The sequence below is a fragment of the Crinia signifera genome, chromosome 6 (genome assembly GCF_055691185.1).
Source record: "Crinia signifera chromosome 6, ASM5569118v1, whole genome shotgun sequence".
In the NCBI taxonomy this organism is placed as follows: domain Eukaryota; kingdom Metazoa; phylum Chordata; class Amphibia; order Anura; family Myobatrachidae; genus Crinia; species Crinia signifera.
In genome coordinates this window covers 238,800,404-238,823,751 of record NC_139222.1, presented here as the reverse complement: position 1 = coordinate 238,823,751, position 23,348 = coordinate 238,800,404, and the positions used below count along the sequence as shown (strand labels likewise).

Below are 23,348 nucleotides of genomic sequence, written 5' to 3'. Positions count from 1 at the left end.
ACGAATGTATACGACATCGGAGGGTTACAAAGCAGTCGTATATGACTGCTTTGTAATTTCCCCTCCGGAACACGACTTTGCATATGACTGAAACAGTCGTATGCAGTCTTAGGGAAAATACTAATACGAAAAACTAGGTTTTTCATATTAGTAAATTTCCCCCGATATGTCAATATTTTAACATCTCTGCTCTGTCTGCATGTGGAATGTCAGCATTTTAAATGTTGCTATCTTGTAGCACAGCTCAAATTTATATTATTCCTTCTGTATTTGCTTTTTCTTTTGAGCCTTGGTTATCAACATTTTCAGAAATGATACTGTATCAACTATTTGTGCTGACATTTTTACAATATGTAACACAGCAGTTGTGTTGTTTAATTGAATGTATGTGTCAGTAACAAGTCTTACCCGGCATATATTGTCCATTGAATAAAAAGGGCGTGATCAACATGTGCACTTCTATTAATTTAATATTTATTGACATCTACATTAACTTTCTGTATCTTTATATCTATGATACTGTATCTACAGTTACTATTTTTGGCTTTGCATTTCAATCTTTCATGGCTTTGCTATACCCAGGCCCCCATACACTGTAGTCGGGTACATTAATGGGTATAGTATTTCACATCACTTTTTGTCGCTGCAGCAAGGTGTAAAGACATCCAATGCATAGCTGGAACCATGGAACAACCTGGCAGTTGTTTAGACTACAACCCCCAACATGAACTGTGGATGTGGTTCGGCAATATTTTGTCTAAACATGCTGTTAGATTATAATTAGGGATATACAACATGTCATTGCTAAAATCCCTCCCCCCCCCCCCCCCCTCATCTGGTGACATTATGATCTAATATACACATCTTTGGCAATACTATGTAAATATATATTTTCCTTTTGTCTCTAAATGCAGGAACTCACAAATATATGATATAGAAATGATTAGTTCATCTTAAGCAAACAAAGCATTTTCTATTTAGTTCACTTCTGGAATCTCTGTTTGCTTTGTCACAGATTGGTTGTCATTTTCATTTAGCGCTGTCTTGGTTCTTCATTTCAACTTGATTCTTTTTTGGATTCTTCATTTCCATTTGGTTCTTTCTGTGATTCTACTTAATTTACATTTGGTTCTGTTTGGGAAACTTCTTCATTTCCATTTGGCTCTGTCGGGGAATCTCCTTCATTTCCATTTGGTTCTGTCGGGGAATCTCCTTCATTTCCATTTGGTTCTGTCTGGGAATCTCCTTCATTTCCATTTGGTTCTGTCTGGGAATCTCCTTCATTTCCATTTGGTTCTGTCTGGGAATCTCCTTCATTTCCATTTGGTTCTTTCTGGGAATCTTCTTCATTTTCATTTAGCTCTATCTGTGAATCTCCTTCATTTCCATTTGGTTCTGTCTGGGAATCTCCTTCATTTCCATTTGGTTCTGTCTGGGAATCTCCTTCATTTCCATTTGGTTCTGTCTGGGAATCGCCTTCCTTTCCATTTGGCTCTGTCTGGGAATCTCCTTCATTTCCATTTGGTTCTGTCTGGGAATCTCCTTCATTTCCATTTGGTTCTGTCTGGGAATCGCCTTCCTTTCCATTTGGCTCTGTCTGGGAATCTCCTTCATTTCCATTTGGTTCGGTCAGTGAATCTCCATCATTTCCATTTGGCTCTGTCTGGGAATCTCCTTCATTTCCATTTGGTTCTGTCTGGGAATCTTCTTCATTTACATTTGGTTCTGTCTGAGAATCTTCTTCAATTCCATTTGGTTCTGTCTGGGAATCTCCTTCATTTCCATTTGGTTCTGCCTGGGAATCTTCTTCATTTCCATTTGGTTCTGTTTGGGAATCTTCATTTCCATTTTGTTCTGTCAGTGAATCTCCTTCATTTCCATTTGGTTCTGTCTGTAAATCTCCATTTCCATTTGGTTCTGTTTCGGAAACTTCTTCATTTTCATGTGGTTCTGTCTGGGTGTCTTCTTCATTTTCATTTTGTTCGGTCAGTGAATCTCCTTCATTTTCATTTGGCTCTGTCTGGGAATCTCCTTCATTATCATTTGTTTCAGTCAGGGAATCGCCTTCATTTGCATTTGGTTCAAACAAGGAATTTCCTTCATTCATGTCTGTTTCTGTCAGTGAATCAACATAATTTCCATTTGGCTCTGACAGGGATTCTAGGTCATTTCCATTTGGCTCTAACAGGGATTCTAATTCATTTCCATTTGGCTCTGTATTTTGAACAGTTTGTTTATGGGAATCCAAACCCAACGAAGGACCTGTGTCATCATATCTTAATACATCACCCAAATGAGCTGCAAAAAAAATAAAAATAATAATAATATCAGGCTGGTTAAGGCATCCATTATTTTATTATATTTACTAATCATAGTACACCATTAACCAAAATGTATCAACTAAATATAAAGACACAGACATAACAGCATTGGATACAAGTCACAGCTTTTATTAATTTAAATGACCAGATTGTGGGTGGCCAAGAACTCACTACAAAACACTTAGCACTAGCCAGATAAATGTATTACTTACTCTAGCACAGTGTGGTCACTTCCACAAAGAAAAGTGACAAGGTTAAAGGTAGTACAAACCCATAAGTGCCCCACAGTGACCTCTTGAGCCTAACCTGGAACGTTCCTAAATTAAAGTAATGGGACACATACATCAACAATAAAAAACAATTTACTTAAGTTGTTATAACCCACCAATATGCGCCGATACATTGGCTATATTTTTCAGTAAATTTGCAGATTTGTACATCCAAAGATCAGATCTGCAAATCATGAAAGTGTACATTATTTTTCAACACTAGTAATGACCTGTAAATCGGCTTATCATCACAATTCAGTAGAAAACTACAGCATTGATTGGTCAGTGAAATCCAACATGTTGACAACCTGATTAACAAATTCCAATCACTTTTTGATTGGAATTGGCCATCAGGGAATCCCATACATTGCTGGTGTTTTTACATATCTGCAAAAAGCAGAATTGTCCTCAATGTATTGCTGATGTATGGGACCCATTATATTAGCAAGGACAAAAAAGAAACAGAAAGGTTTGGAACAAGAAAAACCTTCCAATTTTAAAGAGGCAAACTATATTCCAATCCATCAAAATACTTCTGCTGCACCCCAAAAGGTTACATGATAGTCAATCAAAGTAGCTGAAGCTGCCATCCACTGACTATAAAAACCTTCATTCAACCACTTGAATGGTTGGAATGAAAATCTTATAATGGACGGGAACCAATGATACATTTAAAACAAACCAACTTTCTGAAAAACAGGGGGGGACTGCACACTCTAATAACAAACCTAGGCCCTTATTCTAATTAATTCGATCCTCATTCACATTGACACGGGGATCAATGTTTTTTTTTACTGCGCATGCGCATAATGGTTTATGCACACGTGCATGGTACTTGAGCGAGAGGCTACGGCAACCTGCATTGTCACCGAGCCGTTAGCACAGAGTGGTGTGGCCTTGGGGCGTGCGATGGACGGGACTGGTGTCGCCCATGGGAAATGCCCAGTGTTTCATGGTCATCCCCATGAAAGGCTGGGTGTTCCCATGGGAATGCAGGCAAGGTGAGGTGTTCCGGGGCGGGTGGCTGTCATCACATGACATTAGCTGCCCACCCAGTCTTCAGCTGAAAACCCTCAAATATAAGTCAGTCTCCATGTTAGGACCCTCAAAGGTACCCACAGAACCTGAACCCTAACTCTGTTTGTCTCTACCCATGGTCGGCGGATGAGTGCAGTGCTAGACTTCACCTTTAGCAGCCGCGTTCAAAGGAGCTGGTTAGGCCTGCTCCAACCCCCCCAGGTCTTATGTGAGACAACGCGTCCACTGAGACAGAGAGATGACAAAAAAGATAACCTAACTAAACGGAACAGTGGAATACCTCCACAGGCAACAACCCTCCGAGGAGGAATCTGGGAGCAAGCACCCACAGGACCCCCGGAATGCAACAATGCACAAGCAGGACCCGAATAACCCGAATTATGAATGTAACAATACACAGGATGGTAACAGTGGTCAAAATATACCAACAGAGAAATGAATGCAACAATGCACAAGATGATACCAAAAGTAATAAATGCAATCAACCCCTGACTTATCTGGAAGATGGGAACCACAGGAAGAACAGCGGTTGAGCAAGCTGGAAAGCTGAGACTGGGACTTGGAAAGCTGGCTGAGGCACTGCACAGGGACAGGCACACAGGAACACTGACAGCAAGGCACAGGAACGGGCAACACTCTGGAAGAGACTGACCAAAAGCAGAACTATAACCAGCGTCTGTGCCCAACAGACTCCGGCCTTATATTTAAAAAATGCAGACGCTTCCACCCTGCCTGCCCAGCTACTGCCGGGGAACAAGGCCACCGCCCACTGGGTCCCAGAACACCTGGCATTGTCACTGACAGCAGCGCTGCCGGAGGGGGGGGAAGCAGCAGCGGCTATATCGTGAGCGCCTAACGCTCCATTGACTTATATTTGCTAGCCCTGGAGAAATCTTTAGATGGACCATCAGATGAATTCTCCAGCAGCGGGCACATGCAAGGGGATGTGTCTCTGACACATCCCCTCGTATGGTTGCGAGAAGAAATGGTGGCAGGGAGTGAAGATTTGCCGGGGCGGCAGGGTGGTGTCATAAGGACTAAGTAAGCTGTGAGTTTCACAGTTTACCGAGTCCATCAGAATCACCCCCATAATGAGAGGTGCTATCATACTAAGACTTGTAGTTCCACAAACAAAAATTCCATCCCTTCACCCAGCATCTAGGTGATCTTTTCTCTGGTGGGTCCCTAATACTAATGCTGTGTACACACGGTCCAATTTCCTTTCCGATGTTGACGATATAGTCAACATCGGATCGGCATCGGATCAACATCGGATGCAGATCGCAAGGGTTTTAACCCTTGCGATCCCGATCCGATCCCGATGCGCGTTCATGTATCGGAAGCCAGAAAGTCTTGGCTGCCTTGTCTATATAGTGCAGATCTGCACTATATAGTCAAGATAGGATGCAAATCGGATGTGCCTTAAGATCCTATCCACGATCCTATCTGATCAGATTGTGGATAGGATCTTAAGGCACATCTAACGTGTGTACACACCATTAGATGCAGATCTGGGGTGTGGAATCCCTCCAAACTGGCAAAGCTAGCCAGCCACCCCAAGGCAAGTTTTCACGGGTTTTACTACATTTTCAAATGCACTAAAGCCACATGCCAGGGCTCCTCTGCAGAGGGAATCACCAGCAAAAGCTAGTGTTACCCTATAGAAGCTTATGGGCTTCTCATAGCAGCGTTGTTTGAGGGATCTTCCCAGTATGCTTGGTGGCCGGCGCCGTCAATCTGCCCATATGCAGAGGGACTCCCAGGGCTCAGATTCAGAAGTCCAGTGCTGGTGTCGCATCGCATCTTATCAGAGAGCTGTCCTTTGCGTTAATAATCGCATATGTTGGGGCATATGTGATTATTTACAATGTGATTCCTGGTGAATGCCAGTGATGGGGGGGCGGCGGATGTTAGTGCATTCCACCCTAGGGGTTACTAAGTGAGTACATCTGGAGTTTTAATTTCTTATTTTTTTGACAGAAAACAAGTTTATAGTTTTCCGGTGTTTGAGGGTAAAATGACTGATTTTCATTCCAACCAAATAACGAGCATGGTTACAAGAAAGTTGGTCTAGTGCAGTGGTTCCCAGACTCTATCCTCAAGGAGCACTAAGGCTGTGTACACACGGGGGCGATTTTGTCTAATATCGCGGGCAATATGGTCGCTGAGCGACCATATTGCCCGCGATGGGAGTGTGCACCGGCGATATATCGCCGGGTGCGCGCTCCTGTTTTCTCCCCCGTAGTGATCGTTGGTCGCAGGAACATGCTCCTGCGACCAGCTGATTTCCACTGCTGGGCTCCCCCGGCAGTTTCTTTTTCATCAGCTACCATCTCTGGTCGCTGATGCAAACGGGACACTGAGCAATATATCGCTTATCGCAAGCGATATATCGCTCAGCGATATATATCCCCCCATGTGTACGGGGCTTAATAGCTCATGGTTTCCAGGTCACCTGTGGATTTTTAAGATGTGACAGTTGGTGATACACAGTGCTCCTGCCAGGGACCAGATACACTAAGCTTCAAAAGTCATAAACAGCTAGCCAATCAGCTCCTGCCTGATATTTTTCAAACTTGTGGGCAGATGTATTAAGCTTTAACAAGAGATAAATGCAAGGGTGATAAGGAGAGATAAACGCCCAGCCAATCACCTGCCAACTGCCATGTTACAGGATGTGTTTGAAAAATGTCAGTAAGGAGCTGATTGGCTGGACATTTATCTCTCCTTGGGGTTTATTCTAGTTCATTCTTTCTGACAAAATCCTTCTTAGATGGACAAAACCATGTGCACTGCAGGGGGGGCAGATGTAACATGTGCAGAGAGAATTAGATTTGGGTGAGTTTTTTTGTTTCTGTGCAGGGAAAATACTGACTGCATGATTTTAAACTGCAATATAGATCTCACTTTGAAGAAAAACCCCACCCAAATCTAATTCTCTCTGCACAAGTTACATCTGCCCCACCCGCAGTGCACATGGTTTTGTCCATCTAAGAAGGATTTTGTCAGAAAGAGTGAACTAGAATAACCCCCCTTATCACCCTTGCATTTATCTCTTGTTATGGCTTAATATATCTGCCCCCAAAGAGAGATAAATATCCAGCCAATCACATGCTAACTGCCATGTTACAGGCTGTGTTTGAAAAGAGTCAGTAAGGAATTGATTGGCTGGACGTTTATCTCTCTTTGTCATCCTTGCATTTATCTCTTGTTAAGGCTAAAGGCCCCCATACACTAGGGCAACTTGTCCTTAGGACAAGTCGCCCCCGACTTCCCCCTGAGCTTCCCCGGCTGCTCCACGGGGGAGCTTAATTAGATTGGCACTTGATGTGCCATTTTTTACATGTGATAAATCGTCTCGATTTATCACATGTAAAAAACCCGGGGAGCAGGGGGGGGGGGGCTGCTGGTGGGAGCAGGGGGTCTGGGGACGCTGCGGGGGACACAGGCGGCATAGAGCCGGGCAGAGGGAGCCGGGAGCTGTCAGTGCTAGAAAAAAAAGCCTACTGTATACAATGAATGGGCAGCCTGTGATTGGCTGAGCGCTCTCTCAGCCAATTGCTGCCTGGCTGAGAGAGCGCTCAGCCAATCACAGGCCGCCTATTCATTGTATGGGCTTTTTTTTTTTTTATTCAGTGCTGACAGCTCCCGGCTCCCCCCGCCCGGCTCTATGCCGCCTGTGTCCCTCGCAGCGTCCCCAGCCCCCCTGCTCCCTCCACCGCCGCACCGCCCCACTAGGTCCCAAGTCGGGTGGTCGGACGTGCAGCAGGTCCGACCACCCGACGCAGATCCGATGCGCACGGGACCGCGCATCGGATCTGAGGGGACATCAAAACTAGCCGATTTTGGTCCGATTTAGGCCAGATCCGACTGACCTGGCCTAAATCTGACCAAAATCGGCTAGTGTATGGGGGCCTTTAATGCATCTGCCCCAGAGTCCGTGACATGAACGGTAGGAGCTGATTGGCTGGCTGTTTATCACTCTCCATTTTATCACTTTTGAAGCTTAGGAATCCTGGGAAATGTCAACTGTTAGTGCTCCTTGAGGACCTAGTTTGGGAAACACTGGTCTAGTCAGTGTATGGCCAGCTTAAGCCAATAAAACTGCCTAATAACAGGTGACTATTTCTTTAAAAATCACAAAAAACTAAGGGCACTTCAATAGATTTAAGCTAATATACACTAGACAATGTGCTCCCAGCCCAACATCGACAGGGATGGGACCCAGTGGGGAAGCCGGTATCAGAAAATGCATACGCCCTTGCAAGTAGCGATGGAGCGACGTTGGGGGCAACGCTGTGTTCTTCACTACACATTAAGAAGTTTGCTAATTACAAGGAGGATGGTGTAATCAGGATAGAGAAAATAGGATCAGATCATTAAGAATGCCGACATACCGCAAAATGGGCACGATTCAGAACTGATCGCTGGGCTGCAAATGTTCTGATAAACTCCACTCCGCCACAGTCTCCCTCCGACCCCTGTGCACAGCTGCAAATAATAGCCGTGCACACAGGGTAAAAACAATTAGCAAACACTCACCATCAAATGAATTTCCCCCTGTTCGCCGCCAAGCAAGTCAAGACTTACTCAGCGCTGCAATCACCATGGGGAGATGGAGGCCGCAGATGACCTCAGTAGGCCTCTTTCCCCACAGCCGGACCGTGCAGCTTGCATTTTTAGATGCCGCCTACATATGCCACCCAGCTGTCAATCACCCTGCAAACATGGCTATCCATTGCTGGCTTTGTTCACACAGACGGCTCACGCAGACCATGCGCATACACAGTCATTGGATAATCACACAGACAGTCTGCACTGAAGACTGTGTGCATACGCGGTCATTCGAGTCACCCAAGCTGCGAATTCGCAGCTGAGGGAACAGGTCTGAATCAGATCCAATATAGAGACCTTTTGGCTGATATCTCTTGTTAAGACTGAATGATGGTATAATTGAAGCTAGCCTTTCCGGCCATATTTTGACCATTTAATCAGTGTTTTGCCAAAATGGTACACACTGGGGTGATTCAGGTGTGGTTGGAAAGAGCATTGCTGCTTCTTGTTTGGAAGCAGCAGCGATGCTCAGATATGAAGGAGGCATCTGGTATAAATAGATTCCCCCTGCATGTATGTGGGACACTGCTGAGTTAGAGGACACAGCATTAGATCACCTCTAACACCATTGGCTGGCTAAGTAGCCTATGAGGTTATGCAGACTGGCCACCACAGGTCCGTTACTAAAGCTGGCCATACAGTTGTGTGATTTGGCCACTTTTCACCTGACTGCGACGGATCGGGCTGAGAAATCAGGTGAAAAGTGGCCAAATCACATGTGTTTGACATCCCATCTGATCCGATGAGCTCGTGCGCTTCGGAGCTAGAGATCGGACCTGCTGTACATCTGACCTCCAACTCGCACAGCCTCCCGGCAGCAGGGAATGGAAATGCATACAACATAGTGTATGCCAAAGGATCGCATACGATGGATGTGATCGTCTGCGACTTCTACCCTTGGAGAAGTCGCAGTGGTGTAGTTGACACGCATTAATTTTGTGAGACATTTGGCAACCGATGCAGTGTGCAGTACGGTACTGTACATTGCATGTTTCACTATACTGTTAACAGACCCGAAACAACCTTTCTACGAGATCAATTGATCCAATAATTGTGTACCTAGCTTTATTCCTCGGCCTTCCCTTACAGCTCCTGTCACAACCAAACACACCAGGGGAAATTTACTGTACTGAAGAAAATACGCCAGAATTTGGGGTACTCGTAGGCAGTTGTATGCAAATACAACTGCCTACACATATTTTTGGCATTTACTTTACTGTCAGTAATATACGGCCACTAATTGCTGTGAAAATATGCCTGGAAAACTCATTTTCATGGCGTATTTGGATTCAGCCTGCGCGGATCAGTCAGATGCGTGCATGCTGCAGTGTAAAAAAAAATATATATAGAAAAAATAAATAATTAATAAAAAAAATGGCGTGGGGTCACCCTCCCCATGGGCATACCCAGCCCCAGGCTCAAAGAGCCGGTCCTGGTTTAAAAAAAAATCACAGGGAAAACTAAATAGGGTTTTTAAAACCGGCACCAGACTCAAATGCCGGTCCTGGTTCCCAAAGTAAGGGGGACAAAACAAGTAGGGATCCCCTGTATTTCGAGAACCAGCCCCAGTCCCAATCAGCCAGCAGGGTAGTAAAGAAAATATTTTTCACCTTAGGCGCTGCAAATGACTCAAGCAGCAAAGAGACTATAAATGTGGTCACCGGACCACCCAATGGACAAATAGAAAAAACAAGAATAGTCTCACTTGCGCTACGAGTAAAGTTCCAATTGAATTTTCATCCACGTAATTAACACCTTCCTCTCCAATCCAGATGAAATGACATGTGGAGAAAGTGAAAATAACCAACAGATGTAATGATGCAGGAAATATGGAGAAAAGTCTATATTTTTTCCTCTCAGTGTTGGGATGATATGGAAATGGTGCTCCCAAGATATATCAAACGTCCAGAGTATGTTAGGGGTCACCCAACTCGTGCACACGTGACAATCAGGCTTACATGTATGCTTACATGCCAACACTGGGGAACCTCATATAAAGGTATCTTTTTTTGAAGGAGAGTCTCACCATTCGATCCAGAGAAATTAGATTTTATTATAATAAAAGACAGAATATATACCAGATACAGCCAACAGTGTATGTACCACTCTAGATGTAACCCGGGTGTGAGTAATGGCTACAAACTACTCGGATATCTGGACACTTTTCTGCCAATTAAAATATACTTGATAATGATTCAACGCGTTTCGGCATACTGCGATGCCTTTTTCAAGAAATATATCTATAATATAAAAGTGAACATACTGCTATGTAGTCACATGTATAAATGAATCAATTTAAAATTTGAAATTTGCAAACACATATAATGAATCAATGGCGGCCATATTTGTTCCTGGAGCTGATTATATTTGGGCCCAAGATTACCTAAAGTCCACTAATATAGCGATAATTATGCTCATAGGTGGTAACACAAAAAGTAAAAACAGGGTAGTGCCACAACCGGGGGAGAATTTTTATACAAGTCCTCCAGGCCAAAGCATTTACCGGGATCCTGGGGAAGTGGGGATCCCCCCAATGAAGGGGTTCCCTGCCCCTCCAGAATTTACCTGCCCAGGCTATAGCCAGGGGCTGTCCCAGGTGCCCCTCGGCTGTGGGCACCGGGCTGATGTTTGTGTAAAATTTAGATAAACCCATTGGGTTCTGCTGTGGAACAATGAGTCCCAGCAAGTCTCATACTTGGACTTGAAGAACCACAAGTCCCAGTATGCGGCCCATAAATGGGCTTGCAGGGACTTTTAGTTCCACAGCAGAACCAATAGGCAAATAAACACACACACACACACATATGAAAAAATAAAACTTTAGTTCATACATACAGACAGACACTCACCAACAGTATCTTGCCCCGAAGCTTCGGTCCCCTTATGGGGTACATGGGGTACAAAACTCCCTCACATGATCCTTGCATGAACTGGTGGAGCAGCAGAATGTTTAAATTCTGCGCAGGGCCGGTACTAGGGTGTTCGGCGCCCTCCTGCAAACTATAAATTTTGCGCCCTCTCATACTTCACAAAGGGACAGCGCATGGCCACACAATAGTACCCCATTCCAAATGACACCACACAGTAGCACAATCTTATTCACATTTCACAGCACCAGTGCTGGCTGTAACTTGTCATTATGGTGCCCTGTGGCAATTGGCGACTGCCCCAACACTACAGTGAAAACTGGTACAGTGCTCGCCTAAGGCGCGCGGCAAAAATTTAAGAGTGTGGCTTTATGGGGAAGAAGCGTGGCCATATAAAAGTACCAATAACACCGTAATGCCCATAGCACATAATGCTACACACGGTAATGCGTATTACACATTATTCAACCCACAGTAATTCCCATTATATATTATGCTACACATCATGATACCCCTAACACAGTATGCAGCACACAATAATGACTATATGACATTATGGCACACATTGTTCTACACGTAATACCCTGAGTACTTCTGCATATACCCACAGTAGTAGTGCGGCTAATACATAATGCCCACACTTACCAAGAGTAGTAGCGCTGCTTATATATATATATATATATATATATATATATAAATAAATAAAACACCCACAGTTACATACAGTTACACATACATAACTGCTGATCTATGTGGTCTGCCTGCTAAATATGTTTTGTAATTATTATTTCATGCTTAGATCAGTCTAAAGTTGCCCATAGGTGGTCCGTTCCCGGACCGTCCGTTCTGTACTATGAGATGCGCGCTCCCGCGCATCTCATAGTACGGTACAAAAAGTATGTGCTGAACATACTTTTTGTACAAGCTATACATTGCAAAGGATCACATTGCATGCACACTGCATGCAAAAGGCATGCAATGCGATGCGATGTGTGCTAATTAAGTGCCGAACGGATCCGTTAAACGGACCGTCTATGGGCACCTTAACTTGGTTCTACAGTGCAATGTTGGAGCTAGACCCCAGGAAGTCTATGGCAGTGTGACATACTCTATTATATATCAAGGAGAACAGGGAGAGAAAATAATGTGTCCTGGTGTGGTGCACCAACAAGAAATGTATACATAAAACTTAACCTTTATTTATTTATGTTAGAAGCAAGCGAAAAATTATAAAAAATAACACATAGATAGACAGACAAAAGATGAATAAAGTGTGTTGAAACTTAACATGTGCGGGCGTGTTGTGTGTGTTTCAAACCGTTTATATGCAATGTCAGATTTATCAAACAGGCTCTGCTATTGCTCAATCTGGGAGCCTGTGGGATTCCCTTGAACAGGCACAGTTGTTAAGTAATATATTGGCTAAACAAGCTCCATAGTATTGTGTGCTTCTGTCCAGGTAACAATCGGCAACAATTTATACAGATTGTGTCAAGTGTATCAATCCCCAGATTGGTTACACTGCACAGGCTCTGTTATACTGAAAATGTCCTCAAGCCTGAGGATTAGTTATACAGAGTTTGTCTGTGGTCTCACACAATTAAAATAAATATTGGGGATTTATAATTATATTTAATTCCCTCTTAATTTCATGAATCCTGCTCTCGAGCAGAGATTGTGTGCCAGACCTGCAGGGAACAAACCAACCGGTATGTGGTCAGGTTACTGCAGCAGATGCAAATTCTCTGCTGATGTCCTCCTGCCACCACCAGCTAGTTAGTTATGTCCCCACGTAAGTATAAACAATTACAGTATGCTTATTTAGTTTTACACACAGACTGGGTATTGCAGTATGTAAGTCCTGCAATAATCAGAAGCCAGAACGGCTGATACTGTGTAAAATGTACGAAGCAGAGCACTAGGCAGCAGGCTGCGTGCACACTGTGAAATTCCCACTGGGTGCATACAACACAAACAGTTATAACAGTCTATGTCTTTGCTGGCATAGAGCCAGACTAGTTCACGGAGCAGGCAGAGCCCTAAGAAGGGCTAACACCGGAGCAGCTGTCACTGAGAGATATGTACAGATATAGACACGGAGCACACAACTGATTGTGCCCGCACGGCTAAAGTTGCCAAGCACGCGCTTTCGCTTAGCCGCTTTGTCAAGGCAAGCCGTTCTGATGTGCCTGGAAATGTTTAAATAAGTCTGTTGTTATGGGGAATGACCAATGGGATCTGTCCTGCTGAAAGTCCCTCCCCTTGTCACCACAACCCACAAGTCTTGTGCGATTGCACCCAATCTGTACGTCTATTATATATCCCCAGGCAACCCCAACCATGGCAGGAGCAGCTCCTACCTGAGACGCTGGTGGCCAGCTCGCAGTCACTGCAGCCCGGGGTCTGGGTGTGCCGCAGGGTGTACTCAGTCCCCAGGGGTGCAACTATGGCGGTACGGGGTGGTACGGCGTACCATTAAAACAAATGGTGCCGGTACCCCGTACCGCCATAACAAATAGGCCGAAATATTTACTGCGCATGTGCGCATATGTAAGTGGCGGGGGGCGTGGCCACTTACATATGCGCGCTAGCGCCGCTCCCCCCCGCCGGGTCTTCCCTGCTCTCGTCTCCCCCGCTGTGTACGCGGGGGAGACGTGCTGCTGCTGCTGCTGCTGCTGCTCTCATGATTTCGTTGCAGCTCCTGCTGCTGGACCGCGCGCGGCTATTGGTTAGCGCGCGGTCCAGCAGCAGGAGCTGTAACTATCAGGAGCAGTAGCACGTCTCCCCCGCGTACACAGCGGGGGAGACGAGAGCGTGCGGGCGGGCAGGCACAGGGGGCTGTGTATGTGCCTGCCTGCCGGGGGGGGGGGGGGGGGGTTCTATCCCCCTGGGCAACGAGCAAAGTGGCACAGATCTATCCCCCTGGGCAACGAGCAAAGTGGCACAGATCTATCCCCCTGGGCAACGAGCAAAGTGGCACAGATCTATCCCCCTGGGCAACGAGCAAAGTGGCACAGATCTATCCCCCTGGGCAACGAGCAAAGTGGCACAGATCTATCCCCCTGGGCAACGAGCAAAGTGGCACAGATCTATCCCCCTGGGCAACGAGCAAAGTGGCACAGATCTATCCCCTGGGCAACGAGCAAAGTGGCACAGATCTATCACCTGGGCAACGAGCAAAGTGGCACAGATCTATCCCCCTGGGCAACGAGCAAAGTGGCACAGATATATCCCCCTTGGCAACGAGCAAAGTGGCACAGATATATCCCCCTGGGCAACGAGCAAAGTGGCACAGATCTATCCCCCTGGGCAACGAGAAAAGTGGCACAGATATATCCCCCTGGGCAATGAGCACAGTGGCACAGATCTATCCCCCTGAGCAACGAGCAAATTCAGTCCACCTTGGCATCGGCATGAAGCCCCTGGCATTGAGCATGTAGGTAAGTGGCACTTATGTGTCAAATGTGTATGGTGTGTTATACAGTATGTGTTGGGCATTGCGTAGTGTTATATAGTATGACATGGGCATTGCGTAGTGTTATATAGCATGTGATGGGCATTACACTGTGTTATATAGTATGACATGGGCATTGCGTAGTGTTATATAGTATGACATGGGTATTACAGTGTGTTATATAGTATGTAATGTGCATTATGGTGTGTTATATAGTATGTAATGGGTATTACGCTGTGTTATATAGTATGTAATGGGCATTACGGTGTGTTATATAGTATGTGATGGGCATTACAGTGTGTTATATAGTATGACATGGACATCGCGGAGTGTTATATAGTATGTAATGGGCATTACGGTGTTATATAGTATGTAATGGGCATTACAGTGTTATATAGTATGTAATGGGCATTATAGTGTGTTATATAGTATGTAACGGGCATTATAGTGTGTTATATAGTATGTAATGGGCATTACAGTGTTATATAGTATGTCATGGGTATTGCGGTGTTATATAGTATGACATGGGCATTGCAGTGTTATATAGTATGTCATGGGCATTGCGGTGTTATATAGTATGTCATGGGTATTGCGGTGTTATATAGTATGACATGGGCATTGCAGTGTTATATAGTATGTCATGGGCATTGCGGTGTTATATAGTATGTCATGGGCATTGCGGTGTTATATAGTATGTAATGGACATTATGGTGTGTTATACAGTATGTCATGGACATAGCAGAGTGTTATATAGTATGTCATGGGCATCGCGGAGTGTTATATAGTATGTCATGGGCATTGTGGTGTTATATAGTATGTCAGTGGGCGTACAGACTCTGTGGGGGGGGGGGCGGTGGCATGTAACCACCCCCCCTTGTGTCATATGACCACGCCCCTGGCCACTCCCCTGACCACGCCCATTTTTCGCTGCGCGCCGGAGGCGCGCAGCACAGTACCACTAAGTCGTTTTTTCTACTCGCACCACTGTCAGTCCCGTGTACACCTCCTCCCTGCACAGCCTCCAGCCGCAGGTCGAGGTGGTGGGGCTGCCACCGGGGGAGGAAAGCAAGTGCACGATCCACGGAAGCCCTGCCCTGATTTGTTCCTATGATGAATAAGCATAGTTTGCTCTCAGAGTGGCAGTCACTGCAGCTCGGCGCCTCTTCAGCTCGGCGCCTCCCTGCACTGCAGGAGCTGCTGAGTGGCTAGCGCCGTCCCTGATTCTGCGGCTCTCCTCAAATACCACTATTGGCCGCCTAGCTGCTCCTGAATAGTTCAGTGACAGGAGCTGGGTGAACACTAACATTATGTGCAGCACCCAGTCCTTGTCACTTGTAAGAGCTGGCAATGCAGCCCACACTGTCACTGGAGGAAGCCCACATCCCTGTGACCCCAAGAGCAGGGCTTAAAGTGGTCCTGAAGAGGTGAAACTCTCTTAGCTTTGCGATCTAATTACACTCCCTCCCCTCCTCACAATACGCAAAACCAGGGCCAGTGGTAGGGTTTTTGCAACACCCCCTCCACAACAGTATAGTGCTTTTCTGTTAGAATTACTGTGCAGGACTAAAGTGGAGGCTGAACTACAGTAGTTCCACCTCATTATTACAGGTGTTGGAACTCAGTTCCATCCCGTTCCCCCTTACTTTATTATTATAATAATGGGGATTGGATAGCGAGGCCACACCTCTTTTCCGATGCACGTCTTTGGCACACCTGGTGTCACAGAGGCTGATAACTCCTCTCACAATAAACACATTCTTCTCCAGAAATATTCTATGCTGCCATGAACATCCCAATCATCTGAATGTCTACAGGTTGTTTTATTCCTGTCCCTTTCAAAACTGAAGACATGCAAGACAAGCTGGAGTTTATTATAGAGAGACAGGACCCAAAAACTGACCCAACTGAATGAGCAATCAGACCAGTTAGGAATACAGTAGGTGACTAATGGTAGAACCGGACACAGTATTCTCATTACAGTGTACAGTATAACAGGGCCGTTTCTAGAGGCGGACAAGCCGTGCAGCAGCCCGGGGCGCCGCACGGCTTGTCCGCCTCTGTAAACACCCAGGGCGCCTGGCAGCTCCCCCCCAATGCCTCCCAGAGCCGGCCCTGTAATGCGGCAGCAGCGGCAGGGTCATAACAAGTGACGGATCGGATCCGCGCCACTTCTCCCCCCTGTGACAGACAGCTCCCGGCGCAGGCTGCCCAATCACAGAGCTCAGAAGACAGCCGGCTGACTTCTGAGCTCTGTGATTGGGCAGCCTGCGCCGGGAGTGCAGGAAGAAGGCAAGAAGCCCAGCCTGCGCAACAGCGCCAGGACCCAGGAGTGCAACATGCAGGAACTGGAAGGAGAGAAGTTAGGTATGATCGTCCTGCCTGGGTTCGCTGATGCGCTGGTAAGTCACTGTCAGTGGCACTGTGGCTTACCATCAAACAAGAAGAGGGACAACGCAGCTGCCACGTGTGGCACTGTGGGGGCATATCTGTGGCACTGTGGGGGCATATATGTGGCACTGTAGGGACATATCTGTGGCACTGTGAAGGCATATCTGTAGCACTGTGGGGGCATATATGTGGCACTGTGGGGTCATATCTGGTACTGTAGGGGCATATGTGTGGCACTGTGAAGGCATATCTGTGGCACTGTGGGGCATATTTGGCACTTTGGGGGCATATATGTGGCACTGTGGGGGCACATCTGGCACTGTAGGGACATATCTGTGGCACTGTGAAGGCATATCTGTGGCACTGTGGGGGCATATATGTGGCACTGGGGGCATATCTGGCACTGTAGGGGCATATGTGTGGCACTGTTAAGGCATATCTGTGGCACTGTGGGGCATATTTGGCACTGTGGGGGCATATATGTGGCACTGTGGGGGCATATCTGGCCCTGTAGGGGCATATGTGTGGCACTGTGAAGGCATATCTGTGGCACTGTGCGGGCATATTTGGCACTGTGGGGGCATATATGGCACTGTGGGGGCATATCTGGCTCTGTAGGGGCATATGTGTGCCACTGTGAAGGCATATCTGTGGCACTGTGCAGGCATATTTGGCACTGTGGAGGCATATATGTGGCACTGTGGGGGCATATGGCAGCGATGGCGGGGGACTGGAGGGGGAGACCCAGGGCCAGAGGCAGTGAGTTGTGCTGCTTGTGGCACTGTGGGGGCATATGTGTGGCACTGTGGGGGCATATGTGTGGCACTGTGGGGGCATATCTGGCACTGTGGGGTCATATTAGTAAACGGCATCAGTTGTATGACAGCGGTGCGTAGGGCATAATGTGTAATAGTCATTACGGTGAGGGGAGTATTGTGTAATTGCCATCACAGTGTGGGTGTAATGGGCATCAGAGTGGGGGGGTCTTATGGGCATTATGGTGTGAGACATAATGTGTAATTGTCTTCATGGTGTGCGGCGTAATGTGTAATTGTCATCACAGTGTGCGGCGTAATGTGTAATTGGCATCACGGATTAATAGTGTATATTGATTTACGTAGCCTGTCATTGTTTGGCCTTGATTTGTGAGGTGTACTAGGTCACTGTGTGGGCCTTTATATTTTTATGTCACTGTGTGGACTCCAGCCCGCCAACTTAAGTGCGGGAGGACAATGACAATTCCTGCGGTAACCAATGTCTGGTCATGCAGGTTGCAAAAGTGAGATGTAAGGTAATTGTTTTCCTGCTAGGCCACGCCCCACACCCCTATTTTGGCACGCACAATTTCTTCTATATATGTGGGGGGGGGGGGGCGCATTTTTTATTTCTTTGCCCTGGGAGCTAAATTGTCTAGAAACGGCCCTGCAGTATAATAACAGACCAATGTTATTCAGTTCTTTAAATGGGTAAAATATCTGTACATGATTCTATATGCCAGAATGGAAAGGAGTGGATACTTACTGAGGCTGAGTTTCAAACAGATAATGTGCTCCCCGTCCCTGTTACATTGTCTGTACATCAGACACTTTTTAGTGGTGCATGTTTTCATCACGCGGGCACTGTATTTTAGCAGCTCATTGCATTCTTCAGCAAAATAGTCATCTTCATCAAATGCATTTCCGATCTTCAGCACTGTGGGATTTTCCAGCAACTCTTCCTCAGATGAATCTGTGAGGTCATCTGCAGCAAAGCAATAGATTATAAATGGGATGAGACAGTAATGTATAACCATAGCAGACAAACTGGGAGTATTGGGGCACTTGCAGTGGTACCCAGGGTTGGGGGTCCAGGACCATTTCAAATTATTCATGATCAATGAAATAGGTAAAACCAGGGTCAGATTGGCCCACCAGGGTATCAGGGGTAAGTCCCTGCTGGGCCAACCTCATGCCGGCCTTTTGCAGGGCACCTTATTGCCAGCTGGGCCTCCTCGTACTTGCTGCTGGCCCCTGTGCTTCCAGGATTTGCGTTTCAACAGCTGGAATGCTACTCGGAAGTGGTTATCTGCTACCGCTAACAAGTACTCCGGGTAAATTGACCCCACTGTGTGTTGGGAAATAAAGCTGGGTACATATGATATGCTGCAATGCAGATTATGGTAACAATATTGGGGGTGTCGTGGGAAAACACTGAACAGTATCATTGACAGCATCCTTCAGTGATGTCTCTAGGACCCCCGTTGACCATGCAGTCACTGACAATATAATCAGATTTGACTGCAGCTCCTATCATTAGTACATATGTGATTAGTATCAGCGCAATGAGTGGTGAAAATTACAGAATTACAACAAGCGATTTGTACAACCGACACTCGCGCTGTCTGTCTCTCTCTCTCTCTCTCTGAACTTGTCATTTATTGCTAATTCTCTCTCTCTCCCTCTCTCTCTCTCCCTCCCTCCCTCCCTCTCTCTCTCCCTCTTTCCCTCCCTCCCCCCCGACAGCCAGCTGGACTGCCTTGAAGAGTCATAAACTATGAGCCAATTAGCTCCTAACTGTCATGTTATAGGCTGTGGTACTTTTCCCTTTCCACTCTATCCAAAGCTTAGTACATAGATTACAAAGTATCAAGCAATCAGCTCCAGTCGTTTTTCAAACACAGCGATATATGTGTTAAGCAGCAGACTCTGGCCATTATTTGTGCGGGCCTGTTTCCCCTCAGGGTCATGGTGAAGCAGGTCCAGAGAATGCCCATATTTATAATATTAATCTTTTTGCTATTATTGTGGGGAAGTGTTAAATCACTAGTCTGGTGATTAGCTCTCTCCCACTATCGACTGTCATTACCTGGGCACAACTGTCCTTGCCCTTGGGTCAGAGTTTGGAACCACAATTGGTGCAGTGGAATGCAGTGCACCAGTGCCGCTGAGAATTAAGGGCCCCACTGCTGCCCATGTCACCCTCTTTGTGTCCATTACTGTATTTTACCTATCACCCCCTTTGACTCACTGCTGTGCATTTCGGAAACTTGGGTTTGGCTTTAGGTGGGGGGCCCTAAACAATCCCTAACTGTTGGAACAGACCGCTAAGGAAAATGGTGCTGAAATCAAACTCTGTAGTTGTCCATACATTGCCCGGTGTATCAGTTTTCAAAAGAATGGGGTGGCAATAATGTCAGGGGCACCCTGGTTATTTCAGAATTATCTAAACATTAATACATGAAAGAGAAGCAAAATCTGTTCAAGTAACAAACATTGATACCATTCCGGGCTGTGCCTCAGTGCCCAGTCTGGCAAGCCTGGAAAATTCTCGGGATTGCCACTGTTTAGAGCCGGGCAGCGCTGCTGAGTTGAATCGCTGAACTCAGGCAGCTTCAGCACTTCCCAGCTCCCTCCCCTCTGCCACGCCTACTCCTCCGTCCTCCTCCCCCCTCCTCCCCCCTCCCCTCCGGCTTTTCTATTGAAGTCCCCGGCGCCGGTTTTATAACAAGCCTGGGCGCCGGTCCGGACAGTGGTTGATTGACAGTTTAGCGGCGCTGCCCGGACCCAGGGAGGCAGTGGTTTGGGTTTTTAAGGGAGCGCTCCCCATAAATAACTCACCCAGTGGGGAGCGCTCCAAAAAAACACCACTGAAGGGGTTAAACCCCATAAAAGCCAACTAACAATTCTAGCCTTTAATTCAGGGATGGGGAACCTTTGGCCCTCCAGTTGTTGTTGAACTAAACATCCTAGCATTCCCTGCTACAGTTTTGCTATTTGGACATAGTAAAACTGTTGCAGGGCATGCTGGGATGTGTAGTTCAACAAAAGCCGGAGCGCAGAAGGTTCCCCATCCCTGCTGTAAATTGACAGTCATGTGCTTATTGCTGGGTACTTTCTCTCTGTAAGCTTTGCTACATACTGTATGCCCCTAAGAAACAAAGCTAATGCTGCTTCTTTGAATCATTTAATACAGTAATACGTATTATACATTTATTATGGTTCTCATCAGATTTCCAATGAACATCCATCTTTTTCAGCAAAAATCTTTAACTTGTACACTTTTTTCAAAATGTCAAAAATTACTGATCATGCTGGAAAACTTTCAAATAAGGTTTTTTTTTCACTGAATCTAAAATAAGATCTTAAGCTGGGTACAAATCAAAATAAGTATCTGTCCATTCTGCCTAATGGGAACAAAAATCTGGAAATGTATTTATTTATTTATTTATTTATTAACAGTTTCTTATACAGCGCAGCAGGTTCCGTTGTGCCTGGAAATGTATGGGAGCATATGACAATCAAACATTTGCTCCCAAATCCTGGTGAAACAGACAGTGGTCAGTCAGACAAATTGGTTAAATTAATAGAATTTTAGAAATATGTCTAAGCAATTGTTTTTGTCTGTTTTTCAGCATTTGGGAGCTAAAAAATCGTAGTCGAGGAATATGAAGGACTTTGGTTATTGCCGGCAAATTATTATCTGAAGTCAATTAATTGAAGTTGCTGTGAGCAAAGCTGACATTTTTTAGCGGATATTTTTCACATCTTATAAAGCAACATTGGCACTCAAAGGGTTAAGTGCATTCCCAGCTTTAAGTGGAATTTATGATCTGTACAAAGTCCAGTTCACATGAATTCTCTGATGTTTATTGTTAAACAGCTGTACTCCAACACTATGGGGAGTACCAATGTAGGATTCCAACTGTCCATGTTTCAGGGAAGAGTGTGTGTGAATGTGAAATGTACATGGATTGTCAAGAAACAACCATGCATTCGACAATCCACGGCCGTTTCCGCACGGTCCCGTACGCATCAGACCCGAGCAGCAGGGGCCGGCAGCTCATAGTAGTGGCGGACAGCGGGGTCCATCCACACTGCGGCGGCTGGGAGGCTGTAGCTTGTAGACTCTCAGCCAATCAACGGCCGGCCAGTCATTTCAGAATATTCAGCAGCCGCATCCAGCCGCCCGGCAAAATGTCGATACAAGCTCCAGTCTCCCAGTCACCACCGTCAATCGGACAGACCCCGCTGCCCACCCCCCGCCACCACCACCAGCTGGCCGGACCCCGCTGCTCTCCCCCTGCCACCGCAGCAGCTCCCCAGGAGAACTGCATGCAATAATTCACATGTGATTTATTGCATGTAAAAATGGCACATCAAGTGCTAGATCGCATGTGAGCCTCCCGGGGAGCTGCCGGGGGGCTCTGGGCAAACTGGTCCGACTTGTCCTCAGGACAAATTGGGCCAGTGTATGGGGGCCGTAAGAAACGAGGTGCCCCAAGTGGTCCATCCAAAAAGCATTACAGTAACACAAGTTTTTGTATGTATCATATTAAATGTAACAATTTTTGTATTTTGATCATTTTAAACTTGAGCTTTGATCAAAGACTTACCGGCCAGTGAGCCATGAATCAGTACCAGACCAAGAATGAGAGCAGCAACTCGCCCCTTCATGGTTTCAAGAGACACAACCCCTAAAATGTAACCACCTCTCTGGTACCCATTTATATACTCTGGTCTGGTGACATGCCACTTTTACAAAGCCACTTCCCCTTGTAAAACAATTCTTCAGATTAAGTAGTGAAAAGGATTAGGTGTATTTATATAGCTGGCAATAGATTGGGGAAAGGAAATCTGAATTACAGTACCTTACCTGCTAGGCTAAGATTGTAAAGACATATAATTATTCTATTGACTGCCAGAGTAGATAATAGTATACGGTATACAGATGAATGTTGCAAAGATGTATTTATGGGTGTATGAATACATACACTGTATATATATATATATATATATATATATATATATATATATATATATAGTTGTTTGTTCAGCACTCTCATCAAAGATGCAGCTCACCCAGGAGCCTTCCCAGTAATTGGTACAATGCAGGTATCCTGAGACCTATGGTTGGGTCTGCAAGAAGGAGGCGGCACTCAGCAGGCTTTGGTATTTAAACCATATTTATAAAGTGCAGTGCATCATATAAACAGCGTCAAGTCTTGTTCAGTCTTTTCATCAGGACGTTGGCTGAAAAGTGCAATAATGCTGTGCAAAGAAGAACAGCACTATTGCACTTTTCAGCCAACGTCCTGAACAAGTCTTGAAACGTCAACAAATGACACTGTTTATATGATGCACTGCACTTTATAAATATGGTTTAAATACTAAAGGCTGCTGAGTGCCGCCTCCTTCTTGCAGACCCAGCCATAGGTCTCAGGATACCTGCACTATATATATTTGTGGGAGCACCCACCGGACAAAAAGTAAATCGGCGCCCCTGAATGGCACAGTAGTTCCCTTTCTGATCCCAATGATGTTCCAGTCAAACTCAACTCCTGACAGTAATACAGTGAAATCAGACCATTAAAAAATGTATTATTTGCAGGCGTGAGATGTTGTTGTGTAGGAAGGGGGGC

The 23,348-nt window shown here is 45.8% G+C and overlaps 1 protein-coding gene across 1 annotated transcript; it reads right to left on the bottom strand.

Moving 5' to 3' along the window:
- Nucleotides 1-1,114: 1,114 nt before the first annotated feature.
- Nucleotides 1,115-22,383, bottom strand: LOC146009721 (uncharacterized). Its single transcript, XM_083150181.1, has 3 exons — nt 22,323-22,383; nt 18,473-18,691; nt 1,115-2,298 (listed from the first exon to the last, which is right to left on the bottom strand). Exons 1-3 carry the CDS (start codon nt 22,381-22,383, stop codon nt 1,115-1,117), a joined length of 1,464 nt encoding a protein of 487 aa, XP_083006307.1.
- Between the last annotated feature and the right edge of the window lie 965 nt (nt 22,384-23,348).

What these genes read in the sequence shown, in the direction of transcription:
- LOC146009721 (XM_083150181.1), bottom strand. Translation starts at nt 22,383, where the DNA reads ATGAAGGGGCGAGTTGCTGCTCTCATTCTTGGTCTGGTACTGATTCAT. An exon ending in GATTCATGGCTCACTGGCCG is followed by an intron (nt 18,692 to 22,322) that starts GTAAGTCTTTGA and finishes GCTTTGCTGCAG; the next exon opens with ATGACCTCACAGATTCATCT. An exon ending in CTGTTTGAAACTCAGCCTCA is followed by an intron (nt 2,299 to 18,472) that starts GTAAGTATCCAC and finishes TTTTTTTTGCAG; the next exon opens with CTCATTTGGGTGATGTATTA.